At 37.4% G+C, this 23953-nt stretch overlaps 1 protein-coding gene across 1 annotated transcript; it reads left to right on the forward strand.

The window, feature by feature from the left end:
- Window positions 1–212: 212 nt before the first annotated feature.
- Window positions 213–23780, forward strand: ABRAXAS2 (abraxas 2, BRISC complex subunit). The gene is made up of 9 exons (XM_063102642.1): window positions 213–311; window positions 4402–4492; window positions 7781–7817; window positions 9944–10010; window positions 15706–15896; window positions 16770–16889; window positions 17423–17507; window positions 19233–19347; window positions 21623–23780. The coding sequence occupies exons 1-9, from the start codon at window positions 213–215 to the stop codon at window positions 22090–22092; spliced, it is 1275 nt and encodes a 424-aa protein (XP_062958712.1). The 3' UTR covers window positions 22093–23780.
- Window positions 23781–23953: the final 173 nt, after the last annotated feature.

Here is a 23953-nt window from a genome sequence, read left to right on the forward strand (position 1 = left end):
GGGCAACTGTCAAGGGCTATACAGAGGAGGCGTTGTCTGAGGCACGCTGGGCGCGGGACCCCTGCGAAGGATACAGTGCAGTGGGGAAAAGCTGCACACCTCAACCCTCACCACTGTGCGCTCAGGACCCCGGGCCGCAGCCAGCCGCAGACTCCATTTCCCAGAATGCCAAGGGGCGGGGCCGCCGGAAGACCGTGCGCCCTCCGCGGGGCATGATGGGAGAGTTGGAGGTTTTCATCATGGCGGCTTCCATTTCGGGCTACACCTTCAGCGCTGTGTGTTTCCACAGCGCCAACAGCAACGCGGACCACGTAGGTGCCGGGTCCCCTGCCGCGGCCGCTGAGGGCCCTCACTCTTCGCTTCGGGCGGTGCCCGCGGCCAGACCCTGACTGTTTGCGGCTCGTCCCTCGGGGTCCGGTACTGACCAGGGGAGCTGGTGACCCGGGCTGCTCCCGCCCCTGGCGATCTCCTGCCGCCCGGGGCTTCTTCGCCCCTTGAAAGGGCCCCATCGATCGACGCCCTCCGCCGCCCCGCAGCCCCGAGACAGCTGTCTCCAGTCTAGCAAAGCTGTGCATCCTGGCCCCCTGCACTGTCAGGAGTCGTTTTTGGTGGAAACCGAGCGCCTGCCCCTCCCCGAGAGTCAGGCTTCTAGACTTAAAAGGGGCGCCCAGGGTCGGGAAGGAGTCGAGAGGCCAGGCTCTTAGTCTAGGAGGCGGGGGACGGAGCCCCGTCTGCCGGCCTCACAGGTTGTCTTGGGGTGCAGAGAGTGAAACCGTGGCTGTCACTCTTCATACTTGTTAGACAAGGTTGTGCGTTTTTCTCGCCTCGATGGAAAATGGAGAATGTAAATAGGAGTGTTAGGTGCAGGGCCTAGTTATATTTCCTTGAAGTTGCGTGTTTAGTTTCTTGGTGAATGTTCTATGACCACGGAACTAGTGGCAATGAAATAGGGAAGTGACAGGCCCATGTATGAGTGATCGAAAATGCATAGACTTTAGAGCCCACAGGGGGAGCAGAGCCTCTGTGATGCGATATGTTTATTTTACGAACTGTCATTTAATGTCACTGGCCTCTGGTTGGAAATTCTTTGTGAAATTAGATAATTTTTCTCTTAAAGGAGACATTTAATTTGCCCACCAAATTGGGGGATTGTTTTAAGTGGTGTTAATAGTGAATGATTCAAATTCAGTACATAACTGTGTGGGGTTTTTTGTGGTTGTCATTACAAAGCAAAATGGTAAGCTGCAGAAGGAAGAACTAGATTTGGTTTTGCCAATGCCAATAGTTGCAACTGTGTTTTATATGTCAACAATCGTAGCTTCCATTAATAAAAAGTTATTTCACGGAAAGGTGATTCCATTAGTAAATTGAAGGGAATTAAATTAATGTACTTTTCATCTGTTCGGTGTTGATGGTAGAGCTTAATGATAGGAATATACACAGCATGGATTTTTTTTCCAGTGGCAACTCTGGATACTACAGCCTTTGGTACTGCAGCCAGCTATTTAATAATGTAATGCAGTTCCGTAGGTAGGTGGTTTGTGATACCCCTTGTGCCCATGGACTATTAAATGTGGGTTCAGTGATGCTTCTTTACCCTACCTTATTTCTTTCTATCTTTGGGGGGGAGGGTGGCTGGCCGATAGGGGAATTGGAACCCTTGACTTTGCTGTTATCCTGTCTGTTTCTTAGAGTGCCTAGGAATATGAGGGGTCTTCAAAGAGTTCATGGAAAGATTTGTATTATCTTCTAATTCCGTTTTTCCATGAATTTTTTGAAGTACCCTCTTATCACAGTTTATGTTTAAAGCAAGATTATTGTAAGAATAAGCAGCTACCTGTTAAAAATGGATCGTTTTTCTACAAACTGCAGTGACATGGCCGTATTACTTAGATTGTTATTTATTTATTTGCTTATTTTTGACAGCTGGCAGGTGCTGGGATATGAGTCCTTGATTTTGGTGTTACCAGCACCACGCTCTCCCAAGTGAGCTAACTGGCCAGCCCCTGTTACTAATTTAATTCAAGAGATATCCCCTTAATATCTACTCTGTGCTAGGCATTGTGCTAGACTTCATGGAAATTTTGCCATTGCCAATAGTTGCAGCTGTGTTTTATATGACCATGTCTGTTTACATGAACCTTGCCACTATTATAGTCATGGAATACTTGAAGTTAATTTCAATTATAAAGCTGAAGAACCAAAAGTTTACTTTCGTAGTACATACTTGTTTTGTCCAAGGAAGAAATTAATTTAAAACCACTCATTATTCTATGGAGCTCTGGTTAGCAAACTTTTTCTGTAAAGGGCCAGATAGTAAATTTTGTAGGCTTTGGGAGCCATATAGTCTCTTTAGCAACTAAACTCTACTGTTGTAGGGAGAAAGTAGACATTGACAATGAATGAGAGTGACTGTGTTCCAATAAAACTTTATTTACAGAAATTGAAATTTGAATTTCATGTAATTTTCACATTTTATGAAATATTATTTCTATTTTTATTTTTTTCAACCATTTAAAAAATGTAGAAACCGTTCTTAGTGTGCATGCTGTACATTAACAGGCATTAGACTAGATTTAGGTCTCACACTGTAGTTTGCCTGTTCCTGCTGCAAAGTAACAGTGGCTCAGATAATCCAGGCCAGTAGATAAATAAACATTCATTTTGTACTTGGCTTTTGAATGTCTTGATGTCACTGTTGATTTATATCACTGTTTCTCAAACTGAGGACTGTTATAGAGTTGCCAAGTAACCTACAGGACACCCATTTAAATTTGAATTTTAGATAAATAGCAAATAATTTTTTTTGTAAGTATATCCCAGGTATTACATTAAAACATTTGTTATTTATCTGAAATTCAAATTTAACTTGGTGTCCTATATCTTTTTTTGCTAAATCTGGCAACCCTAGACTGTAAGAATACTCCTAGCTATGTTTTTAAAATCTAAAGTTCTGTGGGAATATTAAATTGTTTTTTCATTTTGAGTTATTATTTTTTTGTTTGTTACAAGACAAAGCTTTTGTAGTGAGAATTCGTAAATGAAAGACTTTCATAGGGTAAAAGCTTATTTAAGTCAGTGTTTTGCAAACTAGTAGTCATGGGCACTTCTTTGGATCTGAGAGAATTTCTTTAAAGGCAATCTGTATATTATTCAAGTTTAAGAAATGACGTGTATGTGATGATTTGGGATTTTAGGACACTCCCTCCCCCAAATCAAATATAAAACTAGTCTATAAAGCACCCATCTCTCTCCCTTCACTTCCACAGGTTCTAACTTCCAACAGGAAATGTTTTTAAATTAGGAAACGTCTTTAATTAATTTGAAGGATCAACCTAGAATAGAAGGGTATATAGTACAAGAGCATTGTTTTAACAAATTTATTCAACTAGCATTTGTTGAGCACCTGTTATGTGTTAGGCACTGTGCTAGGTATTGAGATATAGCAATGAACAAGCACAAAGTCTCTGCTCTCCTGGAATTTACATTTTAGCAGGGGATAGGCATTTATTCATTTATGTTAATATGTCATATGACAGATAGTGAGAAGACTAAGAAAAAGAATGCAGGGTAAAGAGGACAGAGTGGCTGGCAGATGTATTTCTGTTGGTCAGGCAAGGCCTCTCTGATAAAGTGCCGTTTGAGTAAGGACATGAATGAAGGGAAGGAGGAAGCCATATGTGTATCTGGGGAGATTCCAGGACAGCTTATCAGTTCACCCCCTCTGCAGGAAAGTTATTTTGACATTTAGGGGATATCTTCTCCAAATGTGCTTGTGCTGAACATGACTGCAAGTACTCAAATAGTAGGTAATATACCTAATAATCCAGATTTGATTATGGTGATATATGCTCTCCAAAGGCATAAATAAGTTAACCTCTGCATTTATTAAAGGAAAACTTTCATGTGAATAATATGAAATCTATTTTCTGAAATCTTACTCACCTGTGCTAGCCTATACAAGAGCACTTAGTTGTCATTGTATTAACTTCTTTATCCTTTCATCATTAGCAGTGTTTTTAAAACAATGAAATAAATTGTGTGCTATTTCAAGAAAGCAACCTTGGGATATTTCTGCTTCCTGAGCTTTTTGACAGTGATCATGAGACTTAGTGGGATTTAGGTAATGAATTCACTACTTATTTTTACTTCAAAAAACAGAGAAGATTTGAAGGGATTAAAATAATATTTTGTCTTGTTATGGAATCCTTTTCTCAATCCAATTGCTTTAGTCTACTTGTTGGTTTATAGAATAGTAGTAGAATAGAATAGTAGTTTACATGGCAAGCTAATTTGGATGATTGTTATAAGTATTATAAAATCATGTCCTTAATTCCTCTTAATTTCAGTAAAAATCATCTTTATTTTTAGTTTGCAACTATTTTCCTTTGTTACTTTTAGGAAGGATTTTTGCTGGGAGAGGTAAGACAAGAGGAAACTTTTAGCATCAGTGACTCACAAATCAGCAACACAGAATTTCTGCAAGTGATTGGTAAGTTTATCACTGACCTTCGAAATATCCTTTATGTATATATATTGTTTTGTTCTTTGGTTCTTAACCGATTTTAATCTAAAGGATTAAAAGAGTGTATAGAAAGAAACGAAAATTATTTGCACTAACAAGTGATATGAGATGTTTTTATAAGTTAGTGTAAACTTACAGTAAGTAACTGTAAGTTGTAGGCCTTCTCTAAAGCTCTCCCATATACACCAACTGGTCTGACTTTTACTGAATTGATGTGTGACCACTTGATTGATCCTCTCTTCAAAACTACAGTGAGTTTTCAAAACTCAAGTTTTCAAATTAGGCTCTCCCCATTGCCAGTATCATCTCATATTATAACTAGTGGATGTGTTGTGCTGGTCTTTCCTAGAAGGATCTGGCAAAGATTTCACATTTGTTTACATGAGATATTTCCTAAACCTACACAGCCTTCTGAGGGATAAGCCAAACAGTTACTATGGAGGAGGTTGCTGGGGAATATAAAGGAGTGTTTATCTTTGGATCAGTCTCCTTTTGATAAAAGGGATCATAGTCCTTCGGGTGTACCTCAGGCAGATCACCAAACAACACATGCTGATACTCAGAACAAAGCAAGGTTCTTTCATTTCTTTATGCAGCTGACATTTAATGAAGAACTTCCATGTGTGAGGCGTATGCTGGGCAGTGAGAGGGATGCCCAGATACATCCCTACTTTAGAACTGTGGGGAACATAAGGCAGATATACAGAAATACCAGACAGTGCAAGATGAGTGCTTGTGAGAAAGGAACAAAGAAAATCCCATGAGTATCCAAAGTTGAGAGAAAAACTGCTAGTGGGGAAGTCTGTAAAGATGTCACGAAGGAGGTGAACTTAGGGCCAGTGGGCGGTACATTTGGGGGGACACAGAGCAAGGAGTGTATAAAACATATGTGGGTCTGGCCTATTTCTATGTGACTAAAATGCAGAATGTGTGAAGATGAGTGGTTTGTGGTTTGAAATACTGCTGACAGGTTGGGTCATTTTGGGACCAAATCATCAATTTCAAGCCTATTCTGATAGCCCTCTGGTACATGGACTGGGGAGCAAGGGTGAAGATTGAGGTGGGGGAGATTTGGGGGAAGACAAGAGACTGAACTGTTTCCTAAAGGATCAAAGCTATAAGTCCCATTCACCACGATGTCAACTTGCTAAGTAAAGAGTTGATATGTGTACAGGTTATAGCTAGTCTTTCATTGAGGGTGTTTTTGTTTCATAGGACATCTGTGCAGTTGTTTATTAGTTGTACCTGGGTTTTCAAAATTAATCTGGTAGATGAAGGTTAAATTGCCATATGCAGTTAACTGACAGCAAACCATGAAAGAAAGGGCTCTCTTATCTGCCGTGATTGCAAAAATAGCATTTTGATTAATATTCTGGTTATTTATTTATTCACACCAGAGCTGTGAAGAGATTTTCTGGTATAGCTTAACCTTCAAAATTAGATATAAGTAAAGTAAATTGACCACATTTATTATTTGTTGAAAATGCCTGAATCCATGCGCAGACACCTTTACTCTTCAATAAGAACTAATATAGAATTTTCACATTTTGAATATGAAACATCTGTATCTTGTTTTGAACACCTATTAATTTAAAAAGGTAACTCACCTTAAGCAGAGCTGTCTACCCTTAATTCTAGAAATGGTAGGGAGGAGGCAGCAATAGAAAAGTGTCCTGGGTACATGAGGTGGTGCAGTAACAGTTACTGGAAAGAATGGAAGGGGGAGGAAAGGAAGTGTCAGCCTCATGCAGCAGGAAGTGAAGCCAGAACAACAGTACCAAACAGTGGGGATTTTTAAATAAATGTGTGCAGAGAGGCCATGTGTACTGCATGAAGAGCAGTCTAGCATGTGGATGAGCCGTGGAGGCAGGGGAAACTCTGGAAACTCCAGGCGACGTTGCACAGCCTCTGCCTGCTGCCAAAGGTCCACTGTCAGTTAATGTTTCCTTCAACTTCATTCTGATCTGCAGCTTTTTCATGTTTGAGACCATCGCTCTGTTTTTTTCATGGAATGCTTAGTACTGCAAAAAGTCTTAGAAAGTTTTAACATCCTTCAGAAAATACTACATGTTATTTAGAGCATGTCTTTAGTGCACATTTAAGCCAGGTTGTAAATTATGTAAGAATCTGCCAGGGTGGATTGATGACAGGAGTATGCATTCAGAGTTCAGAACTTACTCCAGGGATTTTATTAAACAAGCTAGTCTTTCCTTTAAAGTAGAAGATGACTTTTTCTTTTCCCTGAACTCTGGGTAATATTTTTGTTACAAATGTTCCACATTCTAATTATTAATAGTATCTCTGAAATAACTTATGATTGTATACTATATCATTTTTAGTCGTAAAAGGAGGAAATATTTCTAGATGAGGTTTTCTTATTTGCTATATCTAGGCCAATGAACTTTTCTTTCTTGTGGAAGTATTGCATTTGTGATGTGTTTTGGCAGTATTAGCACAAGTACAGAAGCTAAAAGGCATAGCCCAATGTCCTTCAAGGCTGTGGTTGCATTTTAATTAAGTTAAAATTACAGCTGGAACTCTGAGGCTATGGCTGTTTAAACAGCAGGTGATGAGTCACTCTCTAGGAGAATTTGATTAATAGAATTAAATTTCTTATAAAGAAACCCAGACCCTAAGCCCTCTAAAGGGCTTGAAGAAATTGTTCACTCTGGTTAATCACTGCAATTTTTCAGAAGCCGTTAGGATCAGCTTATAAATGACTGTTTCCTGCGATACTGACCGTCTTTGAAAGGGTTAATAGACTTTCAGATTCCTTCCCCTTCAAAACACCTGGCCCAAGCTGTCATGAGTTGTTAATTGGTTATTGATGGTAGGATGGTTACAGCCCTTCTCTCCCCAAGCTGTCCTCACAGCTTTTATCCAGCTTGATTAAATGCTTCCACTTACTGGTTACTTTTTCCTATTACACTTTGTTTAAATAGTTAAGGTTGAATAAGGCATACAATAACTACATGTTCCTGAATAAAACTTTTTGAATGTGTGCTTATCATACACAGACAAATGGGAATAGGACTTTCATTCTCCTGTCTACTTTGTTCTGAGAATGTGCCCCCAGTGTAAATGTTAAGAAGTCGCACTGCCTTCACTAGTGTACACGCAGCACCTATGTGGGAAAGGAAAACTGTCTTTTTATTGCCTGAAATTTTGGTTAAAAAAAAAAAATTCTGAACTATTTTATAGTTGTCTGTGTCTTACATGATTAACTGAGATGTTATTTCCTGTTTCTAATTACAGAAATCCATAACCATCAGCCTTGTTCAAAACTTTTTAGGTAAGCCGCATCCTTCTTTGTAGTTTTTAGTCCTTATTTAAAAGATTGATTGATTAAAAACTACTGAATTTAGGCCTGTAGCTGATAATGGTTACAAAGTCACAAGCATAATGAGGGCACCCAAATTCATTTACTTATTGAATGCCAACTACGTGCATGGAGCTGTGTTAGGTTAGGAGAGGGGGAGCGGGAAAGAGTAAATTATGGCCTCAGTGATTTAGAATGGAAGCATTCCCCCTTAGTCTCCCTATCAAGGGCTCTTCAACCATGCAGAAGAAAGTTAATCAGGGATCGCATACAGATAAATAATTTAATGAGTGCTTTTAAAAGGAATAAAAAATGTTCAGTATTCAACTTCAAAATGTAAGGAAAGAGAACATAAAACTTCCTTTTTGCATTTAATATACACCAGTTCCATATTATGACCAACTAAAGGACAGAAAGAGAAAGACATGGGAGGAGAAGCATTCAGAAGGGAGAAAACAAACCACAGAGAGATATCTGGAGGGAAAAGGGTGAGAGATGAAACGTCCAGTATCTCTCACTCGCTGGACTTCTCCCAACTCCGTGTTTCGTAAATTCCCTGAGGCCCTACTTCTTCCCCCTTTGCAAAAGCCGGGCCAATACTTTCCTCCTAGTACTGCCCACACAAGTACAATTCAGTGTACTTGATCAGCACTTCTTGCTTAACACCCTCCAGCCGCTGCTACTTGGCTGTTCCTGCTACGTGTTCCCTCCGGCTTTCTCCCTAACCAATCTCCCATTGTCAGCTGCTCACACACCCTGCCACCTTGCACCCCAGAACCCCTGAGGACTTGAATCACATTCACCTCCCATACATACACCCCTATACATTGATTATTTCAGAAGATGGTCATCATGCAAGATGTCTACGTATAAATGAAGCCTCAAAGTAGCTGAGAACTTCACCTCTGTTAAATTTACACCTAACTGAAAGGAGTGGAGAAGCTAGACGATCAACCAGCAGTTCATTTGAAAAGAATCTCAGAGCAAATGAAATGTTTCAGGCCCTGGTCCACAAAGTGCCTCTGTACAGTCTATGAAAATGTCAGATTTGGCCCTGACTGTCCAAAGCTTTGCTGGGCATGCCCTGCTTTGATCTTCTGAGGAATTCCTTAAAACTCTTATCAACAAAGTAGTACCAAAACAAAGATTTAACTGAATTGTTAGAGCTGAAAAAAACCTTAGAAATAATTTTTCTATTCCAAACTTCTTATTTTGCAAAAAAGGAAATGGAGGCCAGATAGTTTAAGTGACTTGCCGCAGATCATACAGTGAGAAGCAGAGCTGGAGCTGGAACTGGAATCTCCCGACTCCCAGTTCTGTTTTTTACTGTACCTTGAACTCTTTCTGGCCTTGAAAAGCCTGTGCTTATGGTGGTGGGAGGAGTGGTAGAGGGATGGCATTCCTAAGACCATGACCAATGGTAGAAAAGGCCGGCATGTCATTACACCCAGATTGCTCACCACGGGATCCTGGTCCCCTTGATCTGTTTTGGAGGTGAGCACATTAGGTTTGAAGCTAGCCAGACCTCGCTTCAAATCCTAGCCTTTCTATCTACCATCTCTATGATTTGGGGCAAGTCACTTAATCTTGGTATCTTTATCTACAAAATTAGAAATGAACCTTGTTAAATTGTTGGGCTGAACTAATACTTCCTAGCATTGAGGCAAGAATGAAATGATGTAACATGAGAAAGCATGCAGCCAAGTGTCAGTAAGCATTCAACAAATGTTCATTTCCCTTTTTCATTTCTCAGAAAATTAGCTGCTACTTTATCTTTTTTCGTAATTGATATTTAGAAGCAAAGAAAAGTTGCCACAGCCATTTGAAGCCCCACATTTTGTAATTACTTGCTATTAGTACCTCCCACATGTGGAAGTAGTATCTTTTCAGTGTAGCAATCTCTTGAGTACTCTTTGATGCAAAAGATAACTGATATCAGGAAAGCATTTAGACTGATTTCTCTGTATGTACCTATTGAAGAAAAATAATTATATCTTTTTTAGAGTTAGATGCCCTACGGACACATGTGGCTAAGCATGTCCATGTTATAATACTATGTGATTTTAATGAAATTTAAAAAATTTTTTTTAAAAAAACAGTTTTTATGACTACGCAAGCAAAGTTAATGAAGAAAGTTTGGACAGAATTCTTAAAGATCGGAGAAAGGTATGTTCTATTCGTTGCCCAGTCTGATTCAGAAATCATTCCGTGCTTATCACTCAAACTTCAAACCAGAAAGGAATGTAAAATGGAGCAATGAGATTTGATGTTAATATGTGACATTTCTATTAAGTAAATTTTTTTTTTTTGGCGGCTGGCTGGTACGGGGATCTGAACTCTTGACCTTGATGTTATAACACCATGCTCTAACCAACTGAGCTAACCGGGAAGTCCTAACTTGAGTAGATTTTAAAGGTAAATTGTAGATTTGAGACAGTGTTTAAAGTATATCAATAGAAAAAAATTTAGGTATTTATAGTATGATTTCATTATCTAAAAATTAGAGGAAAAAAATGAACTATAATCTGAAAAGTTAACATTTGTTCAACTGACTCTAGGTGGTTCTTTCTACTTGTAATTTAAAAAATAAATTTGCAAATATTTAATACACATGCATTTTATAATCAGGAAAAATATTTCTAAAAAATGTCAATTACAATTAAACAATTGAAGATGAACACAGATATTTTTCAAAAAGGTTATGTGTTTATTATTTCTATCCGTATATACAAATAATATTCTGGTTATGTATGGTAAGCAAGTCTAAATAAAGTTGAAAATAAACCAAAGTTTTGCTGCTGCAGTATTGTCTGATAGTCTCATTTATAATTTACTCTACTGTACCATGTATGGATTTTACAGTTTTACCTTGGAATATTAATTCCAGAAAAATAGATTGGTTTTCCAACCATCACTTGAGGCAGCGAAAGCACCAATAAAAGTTTTCAACTAGTCAAACGGAAAACAAAATACCTTTGTTTAAGGATGTCAGGAGTAAGTGTAGGTGGATTAAATCAGCAGACTTTCCACTGATGGGTATATTCCATGTCAAGAAAGAAAGAAAAGCAGGTAAGGATAAAAGGAAGAATAAGAAATGTGCAATGACAGGTCAGAAGAAAGGCAGAGTGGCTTTGTGTGTGATACTGAGCTCAGGAGGTGCTTAGTCCTGGCAGTCTAACCAAACTGCCTGCCCAGCAGGCAAAGGGTGGTAGAGCAGTCACAGGCATCACATGGTACAACTCCCTCATTTTCAGTGATTTGCCCAAGAACATACATTCTGGAATCTCTTACTAGTCCATTCCGCATCTCCCAGACCCACCTTATCTCCTCATTTATTTTCATATTTTAGATTATGAACCTTTATCATACTTTCTAAAACTAGAATTTGTTCCATGAAGATTCTTATTGGAGCAGTTTTCTCTAACATCACCACATATATTAAAAGTACCAGGAAGTATTTTTTTAAGTACATTTCAAAGTTTTTAAGTATGAGAAATGAATAAGGATTAAGAATAGGTAATTCATAAAAGAAAAAAGAAATTTGCAAATAACCAAGAAATAAATGAAAAGACGTTCCACCTCAATCAGGAAACACCAATTGAAACAAGGTACTTTTTTTTTTTGCACAACAGATTAGCAAAAGTGAAAAGATTGGTAATGTCCATTGTTGGCAAAGCTGTGGGAAATGAGGAAGCAGTAGTTGGAATGTAAATTGATACAGACATTTGAGGGGACAGTTTTATGAGAAGAGTCAGAATTTTAAGTATACAGTTCCACCTGTAGGAATCTGGCCCAAGAAAATAATTAATTACACCTGGGCACAAAGATAGGAAAAGCTGGAATTATTGAACATTTTAACTGAACTCAGTCCGTGTTGTAAGCATTTTCCATGAATTGATGCATTTAATCTTTGCAGGAGTTCTATGAGGCAAGCGATTTATTTTGCAGTTGAGACGGCTAAGGTTAAGTAATTTGCTTAAGGTCAGCAGCAGTTAATGGTGGAACCAAGGTCTAAACCATGTAGTCTGGCTTCTTGATCAGTGTGCAAGGGTGTCTGCTGCTTCATTGTTTAGTAGTGAGGACTTTGAAAAAAATCTAAGTGTCCACCAGTGGGGAATGGTTAAGTTAATTATGTTGTTGCCTCCATACTATGGGATACGAAACAGCCATTAAAAAGAGAGGTTTTCATGTGATGACATAGGAATATCTCTAAGTAATGTTAAGTGACAAAAGCAGTATTACAGTTTGAACCCATTTTGTGTAAAAACAAAAGTCTGAATGGGTGTTCTGATGTGCAGAAAAGATCTGGAAGGAAGCCCAACAAACTTGGGAAGAGGGAGGGATGCTACTGATGAAGGTAGACTTTATTTGATAAGTTTTTTCTTTTAATGATCATGTATTTTATAATTGAAAAAAAGAAAAGGACTGTGTAGTCTTTTCAATAGTAGGTAGGGACACACTTCCAAATTAATTTTGGGATTTTAAAATAGGATTAGCTGTTTTCAGACACAATAGATCAATCATAGGTTGTTATTTGGGATTAACTTTGCTTTTCCTGGGGCCAGCGGTCTCAAAAAAGCTAAAAGTTGATCTGTAGTTTTGATTTCATAGAACTTTGTGCTAAAACAAATGTTTATGTTTTTCTTTGCAATTAAAGACAGGAGTTTGTTCCAGCCATCTACCAAAAAAAAAAAAAAAAAAAAAAAAGGAGTTTGTTGCTTCACTGTACTTGGAAATTATGTTTCATTTTCTGTGATATTTGTTGAAGGCAGGAACTACGTTTTACATTTCATAGTATTTCCTGTGCTACCTTGTACATAATATGAACTCTGTAAGGATTTTATTTAATTTATTTTGTTTGTTTGTTTTTTTGTTTTTTGGCATCTGGCCAGCAAGGGGCTCTGAACCCTTGACCTTGGTGTTATCAGTACCACACTCTAACCAAGTGAACTAAGTGGCCAGCCCTTCACTCTGTAAGGATTTTATTCAAAAGTCTAAATTTCCATTATAAAAGCAGAAATGATATGTAATATTTAGATGACAAAACTTTATAATTGAATCTAGTTTGGATTTTTTCCCTCAGAAAAGGCACAAACTTGTGTCTTCACTTCAAAAGGATGGTTACTTGCAAAAGTACATTTAAAATATTAGGCTTAAGATAGAGGCTAATGTTTTTGATATGAAAATTCCCCAGTAGGTCTTGGTGTGGTCACAGGCTGAATTACTATTCTGGCAGAATCCATATTGTGTTTACAAAGTTTCCACAGTCCACGGGGGTTTTAGGCTAAGGCCAAACAAAGCAAGTAAGAAGAAGGATTTCTGCCTTCTGGAAGCATCTGCTCTGACATAGGTAACAATAAACATGATAGCCATTCTAATATCATCATAAGGCCAAAAAGAACACAAGCTAATGATGATAAATGTGCCCAGTATTGAGATAATTGCTTTGGCTCCAGAAAATGTAAGTGAATGTCTAACAGAGAATAAAGAAGAAAGTCTACGTGAAAAAATGGCTATGAAACTTCAGCAGAGAAAAGGTTTTAGGGAAAGATCCATAATTCTTCATCACGGTTCAACATAGCTATTCAAAATGTGCTTTTCAGAATCAATGTCTTTGTTTCTCCATAGCTTTGCAACTAGCTTGTTTGTTAGCTCTGAAAGGTAGAATTGTAGATATCACCAATGCAAATTAATTTGGCATCTCATCCTTCATTGATCAGAATGATAGAGAATCTGTTTAAAATTATTAGCAAATGTCAAATAAATAAGTTGATTATTATCAGTTGATATCCAATATTAACTTAATATTAATTAAGTTCCAGCATCTCAGAAAATATAGATGGAATAAAACACTTGGAATCAACATTATTGAAAAGCACTCTTACTCATCCAGTAGCCACTTTCAGGATTCTGTTCCTCAGTGAGTATTTTGTGAAAACAGCCAGTGTGCTAAGTGCCGTTGAGGTCTTTGCAGAGAGTCAGAGGAAGTGTGAAACATGCCCCAGTCCTACACAGGAGGTCGTTTCAAAGTTAAGTACTGAGTACTGAGTCTTAGAATGAAATGTGCCATGTTCACATACATCAATACTTCTAGCCAACTGATCACTTTCCTACTTATTCTTTTTTTGCTGTTTGTTGTGTTTTTGTTTTCTTCTCTTTTCTTATCCACTTACTCTTGAAGGGAAAACTACTTTTTTTGTGTGTGTGGCTGGCTGGTATGGGGATCTGAACCTGTGACCTTGTTGTTACAAGGATGCACTGTCAACAACTGAGCTAACCAGCCAGCCCCAAAACTACTTTTAACTTTTTTATGACCACCATCATGTGACTAACGTAGAATTTGAAAGTTAGTATTGAGTGGTGGAAAAAGGCAGCCTGGTTCCACGTCTGTTCTTTTTTTTTTAAAGGTGACCATTAAGGGGATCTTAACCCTTGACTTGGTGTTACTAGTACCATGCTCTCCCAAGTGAACTAACTGGCCAGCCCTGGTTCACATCTTGATTGTCACTCATTGCCTGTGTGACATTGTACAAAACATCTCTTTTATAAGATAATACACTGAAAGAAAGGTTTGAGTTTTCATTTGAAGGATATCAGAATTAATTGCTTTAATCTAACTGGAAGTTGTGCTTTATGTTCAGTAGTACTCCTTGAAGTCAGGCACTATGGCTTATTTCTTTGTTCCGTGTAGTTCTTTGCATGTGATACGAACTCATTGGAGAAAACATTACTCCCTTTCCCAGGTAGTTTGTAATAATTAGTGAAAATATTTGTGATGGAGCTAGTCAGGGGTCTGGCACAGGGGCTCAGCAAAAGTTAGTTTACTTCCTTTCTACATGAAAGTGCCAGGACATAATCTCAATTTACTGTTGATTTTAATATGACACTAACAGTTTTAAATTACCTTTACTTCTTAAAACAGGATTTTTACTCAGAGTTTGTTTCAAAGAAGGAAACTATATGAAGATTGATCTTCTAATAAAGAATTAGATTGTCTCTGTGACAGAAGTTTTCAAATTTCAGCATACAAAACAAAAACTCAAGGAACTTATCTTAAATTCACATTCCTGGATTGACCTTTAGAGGTTCTAATTCTGCAGACTTGGGGCCCAAGAATCTGCATTTCAGTAAGCTCCTCTCAGATCTCTCTTATGTCATCTGTCTTCCAGATGCCTAGTAAACCACATTATGAGACATATTCTTCCAGAGAGCATACCAGTTTAATTCACTTAGTCAATTTAGTTATGCTATAGTTACAGCTGACAAAGCTAAATTTTAAAAATAGTGTATTGAGGTATAATTAACATACAATAAACTGTACATATTTAGGCTGTATACTTTGATAAGTTTGATAAATTTATATACCCATGAAACCACCACCATAATAAGATAGTGAACATATCGATCACCTGCATAAGTTTTCTTGTGCCCTTTTTTAATCCCCCCTTCTTATCTCTCCCGACTCCCATCCCTGTCAACCACTGATCTCCTTTATGTCACTATAGGTTCTTATTTTTTAGAATTTTGTATAATAGAACCTATTAGCATATACAGTACTCTTTTTTGGGGGGGATGCAGTGTTTAGCTTCTTTCATTCAGCATAATTATTTGGGAATTCATCTACGATGTATATTAGAAGTTTTTTGGTTTTTTATTACTGAGTAGGATTCCAGTGTATGGATATACCATATTTGTTTATCCATTCACCTGGTGATGGACAATTCGGTTGTTTTTAGTTTGGGGCTGTCACATGTAAGCAGCTATAAACATTTGTTTATAAGTATTTGTATGATATGTTCAGAATTAAATTTGTAAAATTCACGCAACTTTTAAGACTTTTTTCCTCCTGTTTTTGTTGCAGAAAGTCATTGGGTGGTATAGATTCCGGCGCAATACGCAGCAGCAGATGTCATACAGAGAGCAGCTGCTCCATAAGCAGCTTACCCGCATCTTGGGCGTGCCGGACCTCGTCTTCCTTCTCTTCAGCTTCATCTCCACTGCCAATAATTCCACTCATGCTTTAGAATACGTTCTCTTTAGACCAAATCGAAGGTAAAGAAGGCTTTCCCACCAGCCCCACATAAACAAAAGGATGTTGGTACAAGTAACTGGGATTCATGACTTTGAAAATGTGTGTTATGGTGCGTTTTGTGGCATCTTTAAAGAAAAGCGTTTGTAATTCTCTTCAGCTAGTTCTCTTTGTAGTTACAGAACTTATTTTCCTTGTCAGTTTTTGTATAAATTAAAAATGTTTTTATATCAAGAAGCATTAGCAAGACACAGTTATTATGCATAAATTCTTTTAGTAATAAATAGCTAGAAATGATCATTTTCTCCTCTGTAATCCATTAGGTAGAAATAGTTTTATTGCTAAGAAAGTCTGATTATAATCTTAAATCATAGATTTCAAAGACAAAATTGTAAAATTGATCCACCTACTGGTTAATGAGGGTTTTGCATTGTGAACTTGTTAAAGTAAAAGAACATATGATTATGTGATCTTGTTGTCTGTCTATAAATAGCAAAAAGGTTTCCCTCTGGAAATTCACTTGTAGAAAAAATTAAATTGAAATCAGTGAAAATAGCTATTAATTGTTAAATAGCCATTTCCAAGATTTCATTAATTAATCAGTAGATATTTCTTGAATACTTACAAGATGCTCAGCACTGCATCAGTCACTGTGAGGATGCAAAAGATATATAAGATATGACCTCTGCCCTCAAGAAGTTTATAACCGAGATTCTATTTTAAGAGAAGGGAAAAAATTGCTAATTCATGCATCCTTGAGTTGTCTGCAGAAGTAGGTGCTCCATGAGACCTTCTGTTAGTTCACCAATGTCAGAGACTAAGATTCCTTTTGCCATACCCTTTTCTTAGAGTAGAGTGATACTTTAACATGATATCTTTCTCTATTTTCCCCACAGGTATAATCAAAGGATATCACTTACTATTCCCAATCTAGGCAATACCAGCCAGCAAGAGTACAAAGTGTCTTCAGTGCCAAATACTTCTCAGAGTTATGCCAAAGTTATTAAAGAACATGGGTAAGTTGAAAGGTAAAATGAGAGTTTTTTTCCTTTCTTTTGTCAACAATATTTCTTTTGTTAATAATATTTAAAAGGTGTGTGGAGAGATGCAAAACAGAGTTTGAAATCGTTGAAATTAAAGAATGCAGTAAGGTAATTCTCTAAGCCACCACCAGCATATATCAAAATTTTATTCTTATTAAAAAGATAGTTTACTTTTACCAATTATTGTTTATCATTTGCCACAATTTTTTTTTTTATAATTGATACAAAAGTTTGGATAGAGTATGTGTATTTCTGAGGTTCTAAAAGTGAAACGTAGTGACTGAAAAATGTATAGGTGTTAACTGTATTTTAAATTGTCTTGGTAATGTGGATTCTTTTTTATTTCTCTTCTGTAATTCTAGTAGTATGGTCATTATTGCTTAGACATTGTCACCTTAGAGTCACAGCATTTAAGTAATAGATTAAGGTAGAAATGATAGGAAAAATGACTTTCAGGTTCATGGCAGTTATAACAACTTTGTGACATCTTTTTCTGTCCGTTCTAGTACTGACTTTTTTGACAAGGATGGAGTAATGAAAGACATCAGGGCGATTTATCAGGTTTATAATGCACTTCAGGAGAAAGTGCAGGTAACTGATTTATTTACTAGTTTTCATCTTATTTGTATTGCCCAAACGCTTTTAATTCTACTTTAATTTTTAATAATCTTCCGACTGACAAATGAATTGTGGACCAAAAGTCTGAATGTGCTTTCCCAAAATAATGTCAGATCTGTAGAGTACTTGCTCATGCCTGCCTACAAAAGCCTGTCTCACTCATTATGTGCCTGAATTAAGACTCTGAAGTAAATTATTGATACTACCGTTTTAAATGCTTGTGACCCCATTTGTAATAATGTTTTTTCTTGGAAAATGTATTTCGAGTTTAAAGAAGGGTAGCTAAGAACACATCTGTCTCCATCAGTTTTATTCTAAATAGAGATGACACCGAAAGGCACCCATAACTCGGTACAGCTCAGCTTCTTTCATTCTAGTTCTCTCACTTGACCCCCAGCTACTCTAAGTAGAGATGATATCAAAAGACACCCATGACTCAGTACAGCTCCTTTGTTCTAGTTCACTCACTTGGTCCACAGATGCCTCCATCGAGTGGGAGGATTGAACTGGAGCCTGTTCATTCCTAGTCATTCATGCAACAAGTATGTATGGAAACAGAAGCTATGAGCCAGATACTGAGCTAGGTGCTAATGATACTTTCCCATGATGTGTTCTTAGGAGAAGTTTGTTCTAAACCCCTAAGAACAAAAGAGCCTTTGAACTTGCCTTTGAGGACAAGAAGAAAAGTGGTAAAGCTGAAAAAGCTCTCCCAGGCCTGAAGAAAGCCTAGCGTTAAGGAAGAAGTTCCAGTGTCTAGAGAAAGGAATGAAGGCAGCTACTGAAAAAGAGGGAAGCAGACTGAGTTCAGCCTGGGGCAAAAGGAGAAAGCCTACAAGGGCAGTTTCCAGCGTTAGTGTTCCCAATTAGGGTTGCTGTACACTTAGCAGTATAGGAAACTTTGTACAGGCTCCCTGGTGACCAGCCAACTATCTGGAAATTTCTGGTATTTCTACTATGGAAGGAACATGCATTGGAGAACAGCTTTTTGTCCCGAATTCATGACCATGCTCTTTTTAAACTATCTGTCCTGGCCAGAGGACTTCAAAGTGGCTCTTATACATTTCATCATTGATTGAATAAGTCCTGATAAATCAGAAAATACCAGTATCACATACAGTGCTCTGAGTATAAATGGCCAAATTACATAGATGCAGTCTCACAGTTATCTTTTATTAAACCTTGACTTTGAAACTTATTTTCCTTTTCAACATTCCCTCATTAAGTTGAAAGCATCTCATTCCTGTCTTTTCTTTTGTTCGTCCTTTGTAAGTTAGACTGGTACCAAAAATTCCCTTTTCCTCTCAATAAAAATGAATAATTAAGTGAAAAGATTAGATCTTTCCTATCTTACCTTTATTTTTCAAGAATATACAAGCAAAATAGTATAATTATATTAAAATTAGGAAAGCAAGGCTGGCTGGTTAGCCCAGTTGGTGACAGCATGGTGTTAAAACACCAAGGTCAAGGTTCGGATCCCTGTACCAGCTAGCTGCCAAAAAAAAAAACCAAAACAGCAAATTAGTGAACCATAACAATAATGATTTCTTGTGCCTTCATGACTTTGTTCTACCTTACGTGTCTGCTTTTTAACTGAAGAAACCATCTGGGCTTTTCCTAGGGTTGTATCAATGCTGAGTGTATGGAGTGCCTCATGCTTGAATCTGAAGCTAACTTTTCTTGTTGTCACCTTTTCCTCAGGCAGTGTGTGCAGATGTAGAAAAGAGTGAGCGAGTCGTTGAATCTTGTCAGGCAGAAGTGAACAAATTAAGAAGACAAATCACTCAGAGGAAAAATGAAAAGGAACAAGAAAGAAGTAAGCTTCTTATTAATTTTACCATTCAGTATAAGGGAAATGTCTTGTTTTAAACATCAAATTATACCATAAATGACATGCCTCCTTCTACACTTACCAAGCCCCCCACGTTAAGCTAAATAGGGGAGGGCATTCTCTTGTTGCTAAGCTTTTCCAGAGAGGAAGTGTTCCTTTTCATAGTATCTCTCTCAAGTCTCTGAAACTGGATGAAAAAGAAGACCAAAGGTAGAAATGCTGAAGCGGAAGTTAGAATAAATCCCAAGAAGTGATAGGTGCAGATTTGTTTGTATATTGAATAGCGTGATCTATTTACATTGAAGGTGATAGCAGTTACAGGTTGAGCGTCCCAAATCAGAAAATCCAAAATCCAAAAGGCTCCTAAATCTGAAACTTTCTGAGCGCTGACATGACTCTCAAAGGAAATGCTCATTGGAATATTTTAGATCTTGGATTTTTGGATTTGCGATACTCAGCCAGTAAGTATAATGCAAATATTCCAAAATCCAAAAAAATCTGAAATTCAAAACACTTCTGGTCCCAAGCATTTTGGATAAGGGATACTCAACCTGGACTGTGTTAACCCTGGCATGCCTAGCATGTAGGGACTGTGTCCTGTGTTGATTATAGTCACATAAAGGAGCTACCTAAAATTCTTTTAACTTTATATTTGATTCATAGCTAGGGTCATGATAAAGGCTTTAGATGTCAGGCTTTGGTAGCTGTGAATGAATGAATGGATACTATTAAGCTAAGGAACCAGCTGATTGATGAGAATTAGGTCCAAGAATCTAATAATTTCAGCATGGTAACAGACATGTTTGGTATAATACCATCAGATTTAACATTTGTATGTAAAATTTATAAAATATATGAGAAATAATATCAATAGTATAATGTCAACATTTTCTAATCTAATAAAAAACATATATAATCCAACTAAAATGTGATTTTTATTTCCAGGCAAATGATGTCTGATTCATTTTTTTCTAGAAAAAGTAAAAAATACAGACAGGGATTTAGAGTAGTTGAATCAAATGTAGAATAGTTGAATAAACTATGGTGTGTTATAAATATATACAACTATAATTTGTCAATTTACTATTTTAAAAATTAAAATTGAAAACATTATGGTACCTTTATATGATGGAATATTATACAGCCGTTGACGTGAATTTGGGTTAGTGCCCAATATATAATCTTGTTTGTTTGTTTGTTTGTTTGTTTGTTTGTTTTGGTGTCTGGCTGGTACAGGGATCGAACCCTGTACCTCAATATATGTATTCTTAAGTGATAAAACTAGGCAATAAAACAGTATAAACAGTGTAATCTCAGCAGTGTTTAAAATACATAGATACACACACAGACACACACCCACACAAAGGTGGATAATAAAACTGGAATTCAGAAAGGATTAGTGATTTGACTAAGTAACACAGCTAGGAAGTGGGGGACCTGATACTTAAAATTTTCGTCTTTTAACTCCAAATCCTGTTCTCTTTTCAGAGTTATCTGGGTGATAGAATTATGGGCAATTCTTATTTTCTTTATTCCTTTCTAAATTTTCTAAATTTTATATGAGTGTGTATCATTTTTATAATGTAAAAAAGAAAAAGGTTACTTAAAATTTTTAAAGCTATATAGGCTGATAGGCGTAAGCTGTTTCAGAATATTCATAAAAATGTAAAGTTGTGTTCTAGTACCTGGAAAACTGGCCACCTAACATAGGGCTTTTAACCTTTTAAGGAGAACGAGGTGTATAAATGTATTGTAATAGGTAGCTATAAAGAAATACGTTCTTTGATGTGAGGAAAAATCTCACATTCACATGACTTTTAAAGGGTGTTAAGGACTTTCAGTTTCATCCTTTGGTCCCCACAGTCTTTGAGCACAGTGAGCAGCAGATAGGGGAAATAGCACAGGATCTGGTGTGACAAGACCTGTGTTCTGAGTTTCAGGGCCCTACTTCTAGTTGTCCCTTTAGTCAAATCACTTAACCTCTGAACTCTGGTTTCTTTACCTAGATAATGGAAACAATAATAATGATGATGATTACGATAACATTTCAGATGGTAATTATGGGGCATAAATGAATTAATGTTTAGGGAAATATTTTGTAAATTACAAAATACTATACAGTTATAAAATAATTAATAGTAACTATCAATTTCACTGCCTCGCCATTTTCCAGAATATTCAGGTTGACCATGTAATTCATTGAGATGAAAAGCTGTGAAAATATGGAAAGTGTTACAGTATTCTTCCTGTTTTCACCCAGGACTGCAGCAGGCAATGTTAAGCAGACAGATGCTGTCTGAAAATTTGGAACCAGTGTTCAGTCCTCGTATGCCCTATTCTGGGTTTGCAGCTGAAGGTAGAAGTACACTTGAAGATGCAGAGGCCTCTGATCCTCCTCCGCCTTATTCTGATTTTCACCCAAACAATCAAGAAAGTACTCTGAGCCATTCTCGCATGGAAAGGAATGTTTTTATGCCTCGACCTCAAGCCGTTGGCTCTTCTAATTATGCTTCCACCAGTGCGGGACTGAAGTATCCTGAAAGTGGAGCAGAACTTCCTCCTTCCCAAAGAGCAGCTGGAGACAGTGGCGAGGAATCAGACGACAGTGATTATGAAAATGTGATTGACCCTACAGAGCCCTCTAATAGTGAATACTCACACTCGAAGGACTCGAGACCCATGACACGTCCTGATGAGGACCCCAGGAACACTCAGACCTCCCGAATTTAACTAAACAAAAGAAACTCTCCACTTGTCACTGTTTTTCTTAATTGCTTACTGAGAGAGTTTTTTTTGAAGACTTAACCTCGGGGGAGAACTGCTTTCTTAGATACCTTGACTCCCGGGAGGAGAGTCCTTGTGCACAACTGGAGAAGCCTCTATCTGTTGGTTCTCACCTTCAGATGCCGTGTGCAGGTTTCACGACAGAATCATTAAGATAATCAAATTGTCCTAATTCTGATGCGATTCATGGATGTACTGGTAAATTAAGGCAAGTCAAACTTATTAGTGTACTTTCTGTTCTTTAAAATAAATTGGAAATTAGAGACTAAGCACAATTAGTCTATAAATGTTCTATAAATCAAAAACTTACCTCTTGCACTATCATGCCTTGAAATTTACTTTTTCAAAGGGAAGTGAGTTTAGCAGCAGCCTTCAAAGAACTTCTTTCTATGATGAGCCAAATTCATCTTTGCCAGAAAAGAAATTTTGATAATTCCAAGAAGCCTGATTGGAACAAATCGGATATACCTTCTCTTGTCTGCATGACTTTGTGAGATTCAAAGAGAGGGCTTTGTTTCAACTTTTTTCTACTAGCTTGATATGTATTGTCACTTAAAATGGTTGCCTTTAAAAAAAATGTAGAAATACTAATTACTGGTAAGTAATCATCCAAATAAGTATGTCATAAAATAAATTAATTATTTTTCTCTTGGTGGATTACAGTGACTACTGTGTTGCGCTAGCACATTTATGGTCTTTGTTCTAGAGTCTTAAAGGAAGGACACACAGCAGTGGAGAACAGAAAGGAGTTATGTATCAGACTTGAGTTTTATGACGAACAGATTCCAGAAACAGTGGATTTAGCTGAGTTCATATGTGAGGGATATAATTCATTTAGATCTTCTGACAAATCCTAGTGTTAGTTTTATTTGTGGAGGAAAGACATTTATTAAACTGTTTGGGAGTCTTGGTGAATAAAGATTCATTTCAAATCTGAATGACCATACTTATTTTTTTTTTAAGTTGCCTTTTGGGAGATAATTAAGGAATGTGTAGAGACTGTCAGGACGCCCTTATATTTTTATTTAATTGTGCTTGTTTTCTAGTTTTGCCCAGAATGTGTGGAACCACTAGGACATTCATGAGCATGGTGGGTTCCTGGTTTGCAAGGGGCACCACCCACCATGTGAGGAGGTCAGCCCGTGAAGTTAGTACTGTACTTGGAGTTTAACTGCCTTTCCTTAGGACTAGTTAAAACTAGTTGTTAGAGAGGCTTCCAGGTTCCGAAAAAGTAGTTTCATTTCATAGGATAGACATTTACTCACCAAGCTACAGTTCCAATACTAAATCAGATAATATGGACTGAAAAATGCTCAAACTGCCATTCTTTGGACTTCCACTCTTCGGGGGCCTGTATTTTAACTGCTGTCCTGGGTTTGTTGGCCTTGTCCCCCTGCCATTTGATCTGACATGTTGCAGACCACTTTGTCTGCAGATGTGTTCCACTTTTGCCAGCTGCCTACCAGCTGCTTCAGCACCAGAGTGAATTTAATTTTGTTTAAGTGCCATTGCCATCTCCTCCGTTCAGATTTTGACATTCAGGAAAATGTTTTTATTTTTATGCCATACTGAAATCTACAATGTATATCTGACAAAGCAGTTAAATGTGACAATAAAAACTTATTTAATCACGACACCATTGTTTTAATATCTGTCTCAGCACCCCACAAGGTCTCGCGTCAGTGTGCTCATTCTGGCAGTTCACGGTGTACTTAGTAGAGTTTTTTAAAGGGCATTAAAACTCGTCTTCATAAAACCTTTTTGTCAGGCTGGTTTGAGGAAAACTCCAGGAGCATAACTTACTGAA

The sequence above is a fragment of the Cynocephalus volans genome, chromosome 7, assembly GCF_027409185.1.
Source record: "Cynocephalus volans isolate mCynVol1 chromosome 7, mCynVol1.pri, whole genome shotgun sequence".
NCBI classification, from domain to species: domain Eukaryota; kingdom Metazoa; phylum Chordata; class Mammalia; order Dermoptera; family Cynocephalidae; genus Cynocephalus; species Cynocephalus volans.

Bases quoted from the DNA above. Each gene is read 5' to 3' on its own strand.
- ABRAXAS2 (XM_063102642.1), top strand. From the start codon at position 213: ATGATGGGAGAGTTGGAGGTTTTCATCATGGCGGCTTCCATTTCGGGC. The intron at 7,818-9,943 runs GTAAGCCGCATC...TTAAAAAAACAG, and splicing joins CCTTGTTCAAAACTTTTTAG to TTTTTATGACTACGCAAGCA. The intron at 15,897-16,769 runs GTAAAGAAGGCT...TTTTCCCCACAG, and splicing joins CTCTTTAGACCAAATCGAAG to GTATAATCAAAGGATATCAC.